Source organism: Moschus berezovskii, chromosome 16, assembly GCF_049115385.1.
Source record: "Moschus berezovskii isolate FMDL1 chromosome 16, NW_MosBer_1.0, whole genome shotgun sequence".
Lineage (NCBI taxonomy): Eukaryota > Metazoa > Chordata > Mammalia > Artiodactyla > Moschidae > Moschus > Moschus berezovskii.
In genome coordinates this window covers 53,819,690-53,833,234 of record NC_142475.1, presented here as the reverse complement: position 1 = coordinate 53,833,234, position 13,545 = coordinate 53,819,690, and the positions used below count along the sequence as shown (strand labels likewise).

At 52.8% G+C, this 13,545-nt stretch overlaps 1 protein-coding gene across 2 annotated transcripts in view; it reads right to left on the bottom strand.

The window, feature by feature from the left end:
* AGO2 (argonaute RISC catalytic component 2) overlaps positions 1–13,545 on the bottom strand; it is a 96,433-nt gene that overhangs the window by 35,280 nt on the left and 47,608 nt on the right. For both annotated transcript variants that reach the window (XM_055432659.2, XM_088844843.1), the window contains exons 3-6: positions 7,761–7,881; positions 2,685–2,866; positions 924–1,060; positions 284–418 (exon numbers count right to left, since the gene is read on the bottom strand). In XM_055432659.2, coding sequence (XP_055288634.1) covers positions 284–418; positions 924–1,060; positions 2,685–2,866; positions 7,761–7,881 — 575 coding nt within the window. The remainder of the gene's footprint in view (positions 1–283; positions 419–923; positions 1,061–2,684; positions 2,867–7,760; positions 7,882–13,545) is intronic.

The following is a 13,545-nucleotide window of genomic DNA, read 5'->3' as shown; positions in this document are numbered from 1 at the left end:
ATGGTGGGCAGGAGGACCCGGCGCCCTGGACTGCACTTCCTTGAGTGGAAACCAGGCTTGATGCCTATAGACACCCCAAGTGGTGAGGAGCCAGAGTTCCGGAACATCTGAGACACTGGTTACATCCTGCTGCTGCCCTGGGCTGCTGTCCTCCGCACTCAGACGTCATGGGCCACCCTGTCCCCTTGTTGATGAGTCTGACATCGACTGCCCCAGACTCCAAGGAGAAATGTGGGCCCCCTCGGCCGTGTGCCCCTCAGGCCTGAGGCAGGCAGTTGCTTACCTTTGATTTCTTTGGTAAACTTGACCCTTTGGGAATCTGTCAGAGGTTTTTGTTGTTCTTCAATACTTTTAAAATCCAAGACTTCACAAACAAACTCAATGACTGGCTGTGCCTTATAGAACGCTGTCGCCGAGACTATGGGCGGGAAAAGAGGAGAATAGCACAGATGTGACAGGGTCTGCCTGGCACAGCCCCTTCCACGGCTGAGCCCCTGGCCAGGTGGGAGGGCACCTGGCCTCCGCGTCCCCTGCCTGTGGAGCAGACTTGGAGCAGGGGTGTGGCAGTGGGGACTCACGCCGGTGCACAGACTGCCACTGCCCACTCTGGCCAGGGCAGCGCTAGGGGCTGGCAGAGGCTAAGGTCACCTCTGAAAGTAAAGCTGGGCTTTACGGTCACAAGCTGTGGGCTTTCTGGCAGTTTCTGACCACCTCCTGGCCTCCCTATTGCTGAAGTTTATCCAACACAGGGGCAGCTGGGAGCCCCCTGCAGCGCCCTGAGCCACCGGCTGGGGAGAGGGCCCCGCAGAGGCTCTGATGGTCAAGCCTGAGTGCTGCTGCCCTCACGCACGAGCAAGTGCGTGTGGAGCTGGCCTCAGGGGCCCTCCCCCTGAACCCTGCCCTGACACCGGGGCTATGCTTACCATCAATATTCAGCATCATCTTCCAGAGAGAAGGCCGGACGGACTGATGGAAACCAAACCACACCTCTCGGCCCCCGCCCAGTGGGTTGGAGCAGCCTTCAGATGCTGTGAAGAAGGAGCGGCCCACGGGGGTGTACCTGGAACAGAAGCCTCATCTAGGGGGGCTGGTGGGCACACACCCTGCAGATGGCCAACACGCGAGGGACATGCGGGAGAACATCCCCCTGGGAGCTGAGGGCACGTGGCCTGGTCCTGCCTCCCGTTTCCCACAGGACCCTCCCACCTCAATGCCTTGACTGCAGCCAGCACTGCACACCTTTCTCGGGCGGGGTGGGCAAGGGTGCAAGTGACCACAGTCAGCCAGCTGGAGAGGCCCTGCCCGGGCCTTAGGGCATCTGGTGCTGAAGGCCAAGGACCTCTCGGAGACCAAGCCCCCGGGCCACGCCCGCTCCGCTCAGCTCAGCTCCTCCACAGGGCAGAGAGGGAGATGCGAACTCAGACCTCACTGGGGGGTGGTGGGTCTACGTGTGGAAGGATCCACACCCCTCCTGAAGCCAATTCCTGCTGGGGCTCAGAGCCAGAAGCCCCCACACTCTCAGGGGAGCGGTCAGCAGCATCGCTGAGGGTCCCCAAGGGAAGACCCTGCTGCCTGCAGATGTAGCCGCCAACCAGGACAGGCGGCCCGCTCTGCCTCCCCTCAGACGTGCTCATCCTGCCTTCTTCTCCACTTTTCCCAAAGACTTTCCTCCTGATGATAAAGGTAACTTGGTGATTAATTCAAAGGGAATCGGGGGTGGGTGAGGGGAAACAATCACAGCAATTCCTGCTGCTCATTTAAAAAATGGATTTGACATTTTGGCAACAACCCTTAAGAGTTGTTTCTTTTTTTTCTTTCACCTACCTACCTTGCCCCCCAGCAACAGTTCCAAGCAGTGAGAGACTACATTTGGGGGTGGTGGGGACCCCTGCCTGGACGGACAGCCTGCTCTGTCTGCAGAACAGCAGGGCCCCCTGTGAAAGCCCACCCGGCCCTTCAAGGCACCTCCTCTTACACTCACATCTCAGAATTCTGGTCAGGGTTGGGAAAGCGCAGTTTGGAGGTTCATTTCAATTTCAAGTGTTCCTTCTTTTGCTTAATCATTCAAACAGTTCTGGAGGTCCCACTGTGTGGGACACGTGTGGAAGGAAGAGGCGACCCTGGGAGAAGCCCAAGCTCCCGCATGGAGACCCGTGCAACTCTGAGCCTTTGTCTGGTCAATTACGAACCGTTTAAGTGTCCCAGCGGGTTCAGATGCGGTGATTAGTGGGGGAAAAACCCCACAGGATAGAGCCAAAGTGAGAAATCCCCACGGTCCTGAAAGGCTCCTCCACATGGTGCGGGCCAGCTGAGCACAAGGTTGGAACACGGGTGTGTGGGGGACCGAGAAATGGGAACCAGCTCGCGTGCCAGGTGGAGCGACCGTGTGCCCAGAGCCAGGGAGCGTGTCCCTGTCTTGGGACACAGGAAGAGGGTGAGGGCAGCTCTCGGGGGTCCTGGGCAGTTCTTCTTTCTCCGGTGGGACTGTGTGTGCCTGAAAGCGGCTCCACCAGCTCGTTTTCTGGCAGGCACTGCTGCTGCTCCCGTCCTATAAACTCGTGCGTCACCACCCCGACCCCAGGCCCAGAGCATCCTGGGAGAGCAGATTCACGTTCTCAGGAAAGGGGGGCGTCGGAGGCAGACCCTCCTGCTCCCCCGGCCCCCACCCCACGGGCGGTCCTCACCTCATGGACGGCAGATGCCTCATGACCACGTCCAGGGCCTGGATCGTCTCGAAAGGGACACTGGGCAGCCGCCCCGAAAGTGCATCGTGTAACGCCTGTAAGCTCACGCAGGACACCCACTTGATGGACACCTTGAAAATGCGGTCCTTCCCTTCTCCCGGCAGCGTGACCTCCAAATCCACCTGGGAAGGGACCAAGCACACGGCTACTCACGCTTCCCTCTGAGGAAGTCAGAGTGGGGAGCCTCCACAGCCCTGAAAGGCGCCTCCCCGTGGCCAAGCCAGCTGAGCAGTTTCCGCACAAGTTTCCCCACTCAGCCCCGCTCAGCTCCTCCACAGGGCAGAGGGAGACGCTGAGCTCAGACCTCACTTGTGGGTGGTGGGTCTACGTATGGAAGGATCCACACCCCTCCTGGGGCCAGCTGGCTTCCAGAACACCCGAGGTTAGGGAAATTCAGCCGGTCTTCATCCAAGTGCACAGGGACGGGCATGCCCGCCCCGCCACCTGGAAGTTCTGCACCTCCCAAGCCCGAGTGGATACACAGTGGCAGCTGGAGCCAGGGGGCAGCACTGCCAGGGTCTGGGCGGCTTCTGTGAGGAGGCAACCCCAGGACAGGGAAAGTGGGACGCTGGCACAAACAAGGCTGCTCTTGGGACAGCTCTCTGGGGGTCCTGGGCAGTTATTCTTTCTCGGGTGGGACTGAGAAAACTGTAGAGGATCTGGGGTGGGGGGGTTCCTGTTTCCTGGATCTGAGTCCATAAGCTAGTTTTGCTGTGAATGAATCATGAGCACGAGGCTTCTCAGAACAGACTCGAGATAAAACAGAGCAAGATGCTAACAATGATCGAGATGGACGGACCTTTCCAACCTTTCTGTCGGATTAGACTCGTCGCCAGTATGACGCGGGGAGACCACAGTCACTCAGTGGAGGATGTGGATGGCGGGGACATCACACCCCAGGCTCGGTCCCGGGCAAACAGGCCACAACATCGTCAGAGGGCCGTCTGTGCCCACCTGTGCACAGCAGTGCCGCAAGACCAGCATCACGAGGGCCAAGAAGGCAGTGAAAGCAGCTTCCACCACCACGGCAGTGCGGATGGGGGCTGGTGTCAGAGGCCTGCCACGCACACGCGATGATGGGGGCTCACTGTCACTCCCTCGCCCCTCCACGTATGCACTACCCTCTGCTCACCCCCCGCCCTCGGGGAGCGCTGCCTCTTGCACTGCTACCCCCCAGACACCCCAGAGCAGCAACCAGCCCACACGGAGCCCTGCACACCTAGGGCGCATGCAGGCCCCAAACCAGACGTGGCCTGGGCTCCGTCCAAGAATGAGCAGAGCGTGAAAAGGGAGCCCATTCTTCCCAGTGGATGGATTTCAAGCACCTAACACTGAACAGAAGCAGCTGGCCAGAGGGCTGCTACAGTGAGATTCGCCTCAAGACAGAGGACACGTTAAGGACATGTTAAGGACACATTAAGGGTGCACACACAGCTGAGGAAAGCCGTCAAGACAGCATCAGCTCAACCCGGGTCGTCAGGACAGGGGCTGTGAGGGCAGCCAGGGAGGTGTGACTGCAGCCTGCAGAGACCCGCGCGCAGCCGCAGAGCAGGGCCAACAGGGGGGCAGGGACTCCCACCCGCTCCCCTCACACACTGACTCCAGCGGGCACGCCACGCCCGCCGTGCTCGCAAACTGCTGCCAAGTTAGATGCCTGTTAACGTCATTCTTCAGAAATGCCTCTATAATCCCACCAAGTGGGGACTCAGTGGGGCATTTCCCCTCAGGAAGAGGTTCTCCTGTTTTCAAGTAGAGTCCAGACCAGCCTCCTCTCGGTCCCTGGCAAAAAGGGAAGGGAAGAAGCTCCAGGGTCTGCGACAGACACGCCTCAAGAGGCCGCCCTGTGCAGCCTGACCGGGCAGGCGGCTCCTCCGGGATGCCGCCTATAACGCGGGACAGTGGGCGGCCCCAGCCTCACAGACGCCGTGCACACGAGGACGCCAGCGCTCGGGAACCATGATGGGGAAGACGCCCCCCGCCACCTTCTCACCGTGGACAGCGTCAGCAGAGGCACCAATGCAGGCCTGGAAAGCGGGAGATGGCCCCGAGGGCCGACCTCTGTGGACAGATGGAAGTCAAACGCTGGGTCCTTCCTGTCTGAGCATCACCGGGGTGACAGAGCAGAATCCCACCTGCAGCCACTGTGCAGCTGGAGGGAGCACCGCTCACCACAGGCTCTGCTTGCCCAGAGGTCCACAAACCCGCTGGGGGAGCACCATGGGCAACAAGTGAACACGCTCCTGGCTGCAACTCCCATCGCGTGCGTCCCTGCTGAAGAAGAGCCAGGAGCCACACCTGCACGGCGAGCAGCCCGCACAGCTCCTCGGTCTCCTGCACGGAGAAGGGAAGGGCGGGCCTGGCGGGCGGGGGGCTTTCAGCCAGCACGGGGTTGGCATGGAGGAGGGAGGGCTGGGGGGAGAGATGAGGAGCGGAGGACAACAGCTGGCCGCCCGGGGTCAGGGACCCAGGCACGGTGTGGACACCCCAGGCAGCCGCCAGCAGCCTCAGGGCAACTGGGCACATTAAAGGATTTCCTCCCTTACTACACAAGTGCCCGTGATACAAAAAAAGTAGTGTATGGAAAAAAGAACACACACAAAAGGAAAAAAAAAAAGATGACACTTTGCTACAAGATGTAAATGTATGGGAATAGAAAAGGGTAGCATCTCACAAGAGCTCCCAAACAGAAGAAGAGATGAATTTCTGCACCTTGCAAATATGGACAGATATTATGGGTGACTGCAAGGAGGGGTCTGGAATCTGGAGACTCCACCCAAACCAGACCCTGAGGCTGTGGTCAAGGTCTCTAAGCCCACTTGAGGAAAGGATGAAGATGGGTGGGCTTCAAGCTAAGAGACACCAAGTGGCTCAATGGTGAAGAATCAGCCTACCAACGCAGGACACGTGGGTTCGATCCCTGGGTCAGGAAGACCCCCTGGAGGAGGAAATGGCAACCTACTCCAGTCTTCTTGCCTGGAGAATCCCATGCACAGAGAAGCCCAGCAGGCTACAGTCCACGGGATCACAAAGACTTGGACACGAGTGAGTTCACACGCAAAGCGCCCACCAAGACCTGGTGAAACATCCACAGTGCTGCTGTGGGCACCAGGCACCCCACACTAACAGTGGTTAAGACGACAGAGGCGAACCCTCAGACCTGCAACCGTCACTGTTAGCATCTGCTAAGTGTGTGCTATGTCCCCGGTGCTGTAACTAAGTACTTTAAACCCTACTGCCTACCCAGGCATGATCTGGGACCAGGAGCATGGGCATCACCCAGGCAAACTGCTTAAAACTGTAGACACCCCAGACCTGGAACCAGAACCGGCACTTAACAGAGGCCCCAGGGCTGTGGGGGAAACACGAAGAGTGGAGAAGCCATCTTGGGGTACATTCACTCACTGGGGGGCACAAGGACCCTGGCAGGTGGCTTGCTACACCACCTTCCATTTTACAGGGTGGCAGGAGAGCCAGCTCACCCGAGGCCCCACCATTACTTAGGGACAGGAAGGCACTTGGCTCATACCCACTACCACCCCGGCACCCATGTCAACGTTGACAACGTGTCTCGGCTCTGACCACCACACATCCTCCCCCATCCCTTCTGAAGGAAAATACTCCTCAGGCCCCCCAATACCTAATTATAAATATGAACGGACAACACTGTGCATAAACTCCTTAAGCTTTTCTTTCTTATACAACTTTAAACAAAAACAAATGTTCAAATTAAAACTTTATAGCTAATACACTTTAAATGGAATGTATTGCATGAAATTCTCTAGGCAAGAAGACTGGTGTGGGTCCACCCATTCCCTTCTCCAGGGATCAAATTCGGGTCCCCCACATTGCAGGCAGATTCCTTCCCATTTGAGCACAAGGGAAGCCCCATTTCAAAGGCAGAGAGCATGTTCATTTGCAAGAGGTGGTTCTGCTCAGCTGACCGACTGACAACAGGTCCCCAGAGCCAGGCAGGGCTGGCGAGAGGCAGGCCATTATCTCAGGGGCCCTCATCACTGCCCCGCCTCGCCTCAGCCCTAACGGAGGCCTCCTATCAGAGCACCGCAATTCCCAGCCATGCCACTGGGAGCTAAAACAACCGGCCCTGCTTGCTGGCCGTCCAGCGCAGTAGAGGAGCTTAGTCATTTTAAGATTATCATTAAAATGCAAAAGCAAAACCACAATGTCCTGTCTGCAGAGAACTTGCAGGTCACAGGGCAGATCCTCTAAGCTCTGAGCTATTTTCCTTCTCAGGGACTCTTTTGGTAACAGGCTAATTGTGTAGGTCATTCCTGAAGGGAATCAGCTTTTATATTCTTATTGGGATAATTGTTCAATGACTTGTCTGTGTTTGATGTTGTTCCCCTCCCCTCCCTGCCCCCCAGTACATGTAAAAATGATTTCCACGCCGGCTTTGGTCTTCCTCTCTTACTAACAACACCGATCATCAAAGCAGGGCCGCCCAGTGATTGGAAGATGTGCCAAGAAGCAGCAGCTGCTAGGCAGAAGGGTTGCTGCTTTTTAAATAAAGCCACAGCAAGGATAAAGACAGTAAGGAGAGGTGACATGTTAATCCAACCACGACTCCCAGAGTGATGAATCACGTATTACTTTGGACAAATCGCTGGTTACAGCCGAGTGACCACTTGCTTTTGCTGCCAACGTCGCACCCATCTACACCTGCACGAACACACTTCTCTCTAGGTCTTCACAGACCCACCCCATGACGCAGGCTCCTGTCTGGGGCTGGTCTGGAGCATGCACGTGCACGTGTGTGGTTCACATTTAAAAGTTTCATGGTTTCGGGACGCTCTCGGTGTCATTCTCTGGACTTAGATGATTTCACCCTCTGCCACTGCAAACCACAGCCCACAGAAGGTGGCGCCTATAAACCCTATCGTGAGGCACACGACCGCTGGGGGCTCTCTGCCCCTGGGGGAAGTGACTGTATGTGACAAGAGGGACAACAGGCTTGACCTCTCACACACTGCTCCACCCAACCCGCTTCCGTGAGCTCACCTTATCCCTCCCGATCGGAAGGGGCATCGCTGTGTAGAGATTCTTCCTTCCATCAAACACTGGTTTCCGATCCCCAAAGATCTGTGTTTTAAAGTGCTGAACCATATGTTCCACTATTTCCCTGAAAGAAGACAGAATTTGAGCAAAACATCAATAAAACCAGGGAAAGGGCATACAAGGATGACATTCTTCTGACACTGGTTTTTAAGCAATTTTGATAAGCCCTATGGCTCCTTTTAATAACCTGACTTTCAACTTCCTTCTACAAGAAACCAAACTAGACCCTTGGGTGGTTTACGCTCACTCACCCCAAGGCTCAAACACGGGAGAACCCCCTCCACGCCCTCGCTGTGCGTGCGCATCCAGCAGACAGCGCACCCCCTCCTGAGGCTGAGGGCCCTGCCCCATGACAGAGCACCCCTGCCCCATGGACAGCAGCGGCCAGCATGGCCTGGACTCGCACTTCTGTGACTCGCTGCGGAACACACTCTGGGGACTGCTACCTTTTCAGTCTGGGCTCTGGAACAAAGACCCTGAACCTGACATGGAGGTTTGCTGTTGTAAGCGACAGAGATTCTGGGGCAGTCAGCTCCTCGGGCAGCAGGAAACCGGCGGGCACAAAGCAGCTGTTCTGCTGTGGGGCTCGAGGACCGAACGGGCTATGACCCCACCTCACCCCGCTTTGCCTACCTGTCCACCCTCCAGCCTCTCTGCACACCCGGCACAGCAGCACTGCACACCCACCTCCTGACTCTGCCAAGGGCAGAGGACAGGGAGGCGCGCTGGAGCTCAGCCTTGCTGTAAGCCTCTGCCTCTGCTTCGCTGGCTTCACGAGGAATGCACCGAGCCTCTGACACCCGCCGAGACAGCCTAGCCCGGCAGGAATGAAGCCTCCAGGACAGCTGGTGCCACTCTGACCCCCATCCCCGCCGCCCCGACCAGCAGTCGGGGTGCAATCTCACCTGCCGCTCCACACATTACCCCGGGCCACCCTTCCTCCACGCTGTCTCCAGACCACTGCTCCCCAAGCTTCAAGGACCCCATCTTCTTGGTCAAGACTTCACCATCAACTCAAGGTCCAGATGCTCTATTGGGACATTCCACCCACATTCAAAGAACAAATCACCCAACCAAATTCAAGTTTACTGTGAACAGAATTAAGAGGGCACACGCCCCAACTTTTCTCTTAAACACGACGAGGGGATTATGGGACAACCTCACTTATAAACACAGATGCAGAACAAAGTAAGAGAAAGCCCCACCCTTCGTGGCTCTTCTCTCCCCCAGGATTGGAGTAAATCAGCCAAACCAATGTGGTCCTCCCTAAAGGGACCAGTGAAGTCTATTACAATGCAGAGTGGACTTCCCCACAGTCAAGTGTGCAGGGGGTGAGGGACAGGGGACAGCTAGTTCCAAGGGCATACACGATTCTTTTATTGGGGCACTGAAAACACCATACGATGTTTAAAAACAAAACCACCAACTGACAAACCATATTCATGGACAGGAATATTCAGTTTCCCAAACAAATTCACTCTTTCAATCCCAATAAAAATCCAGAGGGGCTAATTTTTATCTGACAAGATTTAATAAACTGTACAGTGTATTTGGAAATAACAAAGGATAAAGGCAGGGAGGGACAGACAAGCTGAACTGAGGACAGACTCGAGAACCCAGAAAATGACCCACAGATATAGACATGTCACCTATGAGAGGAGCAGGAGAGACAGGACAGGGTCCAAGTGAGCCAACAAAACAGAACAGAACAGAAAGACTCATAGAAACAGAAAACACACACGTGGTTTCAGGGGTGATGAGTGACACAGGTGAGGGAGACTGAGAGCCATACATATGTCCAGTTATAAAAATATACATCACAGTTTTAATGTATTCTTTGGTTAATTTCTAATTACACAGATTTTGCGTGAACACATTCTCATTGTGAATTTCAAATACGGATAATGCTCTAAGTCTGCCTAGACCACATCTACTTCAATTCTCTTCTTGGAAGTAACCTTATTATCTTCAAATCTATGCATTTTATATAAATACATAGGTACATTAAAAAAAGAAAACAAACAACGTTTTGTTTTTTTAAACACATGACATCAAACACATGGTTCTGGAGCTTGCTGTTTTCCCAGGATGTGTGTTTAAGACCTTCCCTTGTCATTATATATACAAGGTGGCATCAAGTCCAGAGATAGAGATGTTACTGTGTCATGTACTGTAACATAATATTGACAAACCATATGGTTGTCTGTTTCCAGGTGTGGTATTCACGCTGTGAAGCCCCATTTCTCTGCTGCCCATGGCTTCACAGTGTTCCACAGTGTGTTTATCTAACCACCCCCAGTGGGTGATTTGAAAGGATTTCTTTTCCTTCTCTCTTTTTGGCATGACAATATTAGATGTGCTTGTACATATCTCTTTGGGATAAACACTTAGAAGCACAATTGGTAAGTCAAAGATATATGAGGTACTAAGCCACCTTCTGAGAAGTCTGGACAGGTGTACATCTCCTCCTATGAGTACCAGGCTGCACCGCCCCCGCTTCCCCTGCACAGACTGAGCTCCTAATCAGTGTTCTTCAGGAGCCACTTGACCAAGCTCAAGAGGAGTAAGAGGGAAAGGACCGTCAGAGATCAGGAGCACACCTTCTTCCTTCGAGCAGCCCATCCTGTGCGTGTGAGCACAGCAGTGCTAATTCTGACCTCCTGGCAAGGTTTCCAGTGCTGGCAGAAAGGCCTGCACAGCCTGGACCAGCCCTGGGCACTAGCTGTTGTGGGTGCGCAACTGCAGCCACAGTGACACTGGAAGCCTCCCGAGGGACCCTGCCTTGTATTGACCCCCTCCCACAGCACCACTCAGGACGCTGACTGACTGTACTGCCAGGGATGAGGGCACGCTGGGCTAGTATTCACGATGACTCATCAGAACGTGTATAGCTGGCATTTTTCTCCCAGTGCTGCACGAAGCCTCAGGGTTGAATGTATTAACGACCTACTGTGTGCACTGCACAAGTTTCGGGAACTCAGAACTGACACGTGCTTTAACAGAGACTGCAGCATGGAAGCACATGGGGTTCTGAGGACCCCCTGGACAGCGTCGGTCTGGGGGACAGCCTGCAGCACGGACCTTCTGCATCTGACTCCCTCCCGCTCCGGGCTCCCATCTTCCAGTGCTGCCCTGCCACTGTCAGTCTCCTGCCCACTGGGGACACAGATGGCGTCTCCCTTGGCCCCCACCGTGGCCCACTGGCGCAGTGGGGGCTTCAAAGTGGTAACACGGTTGGAGAGAGGGACCATGCCAAGGTGCTAGCGCGTTATGGGTTCTCCTGATACAAAAACTTTACTTCTGACATTTTTCCAAGCTATTATGATTGACTACAATTTTGAGATTGAACCTGAGCCAAGGTCCATCAGAATTACCAGCAAAATGAATGCTGAAGACACATACATGGAAGTAGGCAGCAACTCTCAGGTTGGCTCTAAACCCAGGGGAGCAGCATGGCACACTAGCAGTACCTGGGCTGGCCTGGCCACAAAAATGCAGCTCAAGATTCATCTGGGCTACTCCCTGTTTGACTCAAGGCAATTTCTAGACATGGGGTAACTTCAGAACCTTGCAGTCATAACTACAACAGGTCTGTGGGAGTACAGTCATGTAAAAACATCCCGTTTCAATCACCATCAGCCTTTTTCTGCTGCCAGATGACAAAGCCTTAGTCACGCCTATTTTCATAAAAGAAAGCTTCTTGTACACTGTGGTTGATGGCATAATAAGAGCCCACTGCTGCCACGCCAATCCAAAGCTCAGGAAACGTGCTTTTCCACGCCTTCGTTCCGGCTCTAAGAGTATATCCAAATCACAGATACTCACAGGATTCTGTCCCAAGGAGACTCAAAATCAGACAAGGCCATTCATGGAGCTTCTCAAAGCATGGAAGGCACATTAAAGATCCCAGAAGACCTTTAGTAAACAAAGCTGTCTGAACCACTTGTGCCCAAAATTCTGGTTTACACACACACTTTTTAGGAAGCACATATTTAAAGGACCTCATATATCTGTCAAGTATTGTTTCTTTGGAGACATGTCTTTTGGGGATAAATACACAGAAATAGAATTGGTGGGTCAAAGGGTGTGTACCATTTTAACCTGTACACCAAGTCACTTTCTAAAAAGTCTCAACCAACATGCTGGCCACACTGAGTGCATCCAACTGTTTAGTTTTACAGATAAGGGAAAACAAGCCCCAAGCATTCTTTCTCTTACAAAGACTCATCAGGAAACAATTTACAGCCAAGAGTACTTTATAGGGTACCAGCACAAACCAGGTAACCAATCTGACTTCTCAAACTGCAACTCAGAATTCTGTTTCTGACCATGACAAAGTAGGAAGACTTATACTCCATCCTACAAAACTAGTGAAAACATGAGAACCATTTACGGCACTGGAAATTAGGCAGTTGAGGACTGTGATTACTGGGGGAAGGAAAACACACATTCACTGCCGGGAGAGATTTCCCAACCACAGCATGAAACAGGCGCATTAGAGAGCAGCAGGCCCGTCCTGAGGAGACAGCAGCAGAGGAGTGGGGACCTATGCGCTGGGCACCAGAGCAAACAGCAGACACACGACGCTCAGTGAGCAAAAAACCCACCATCCAAGTGAACAAGCCAAGAAAGGTGACGTGTAAGTTGCCAACAGAAATAACCCCTGAGATGACCCACATGTTGTAATTAGCAGACACGAGCTACTATAATAAATATGCTCTTATTATAAATACATTCAAAGTCATCAAGAAAAAAGATGGGAATGAACAGATGAGAAATAGCAGAGAATGTAAACTATGAAAAAGAACCAAATGGGAATCCTAGGACTAAAACGTACAGTATATAAATGAAAAAAATGTATTGGATGGTTACCACAGAAGACCGGATATTACCAGAAAAGAGGGGGGGAGGAATAAAGTAATGCTAAAGAGAGATCAATGAAGGTTACCCAAACCGAGAAAAGAAGGAACCTTGTTTTTTAATTACAATCGCAAGACAGTATCACATGGTCTAACACACACAGCATTATAATCCTGGTAGAAGAGGAAGTTGAACAGGAAAAATAGTTAAAGAAATGATGGTCAGTATTTCACCCAAATAACATGAAAGACACAAACACACAAATCTAAAAAACTGAAGAATCCCAAGGAAAAATACAAAGAAAACTCCACCTAGGTACATCACAGTCAAATTGCTAAAAAGCAAAATTAAATAGAAAGTATTTGGAGGAAGAAGGAAGATACATACTTGGAAAGTACAATTAAAAAAAAAAAAAACAGAACAAAACAAATCCCTGAGATTTCATCAGAAATAATGAGGATTAAAAGACAATGATTAGTCCCTCAGTCATGTCCGACTCTTTGAGACCCCATGGACTGTGGCCCACCAGGCTCCTCTGTCCATGGGGCTTCTCCAGGCAAGAATACTAGAGTGGGTTGCCATGCTCTCCTCCAGAGGATCTTCCCAACCCAGGAATCAAACTCAGGTTTCCTGCATTGCAGACAGATTCTTTACCATCTGAGCTACCAGGGAAGCCCAAAAGTCAATGTAATAACATCTAATTTAAGATACTGGGGGGAAACTGCCAGTTTAAAATTCTACATCCAGCAAAAATCTTTCAAAAATGAGGAGAAAGTAACCATATTTTCAGATTTTAAAAAATGCTGGGAGGATTCATCACTGGTAGGTTTGAACAGGATAAATGGACTGGAAATCCTTTGGGGTCTCC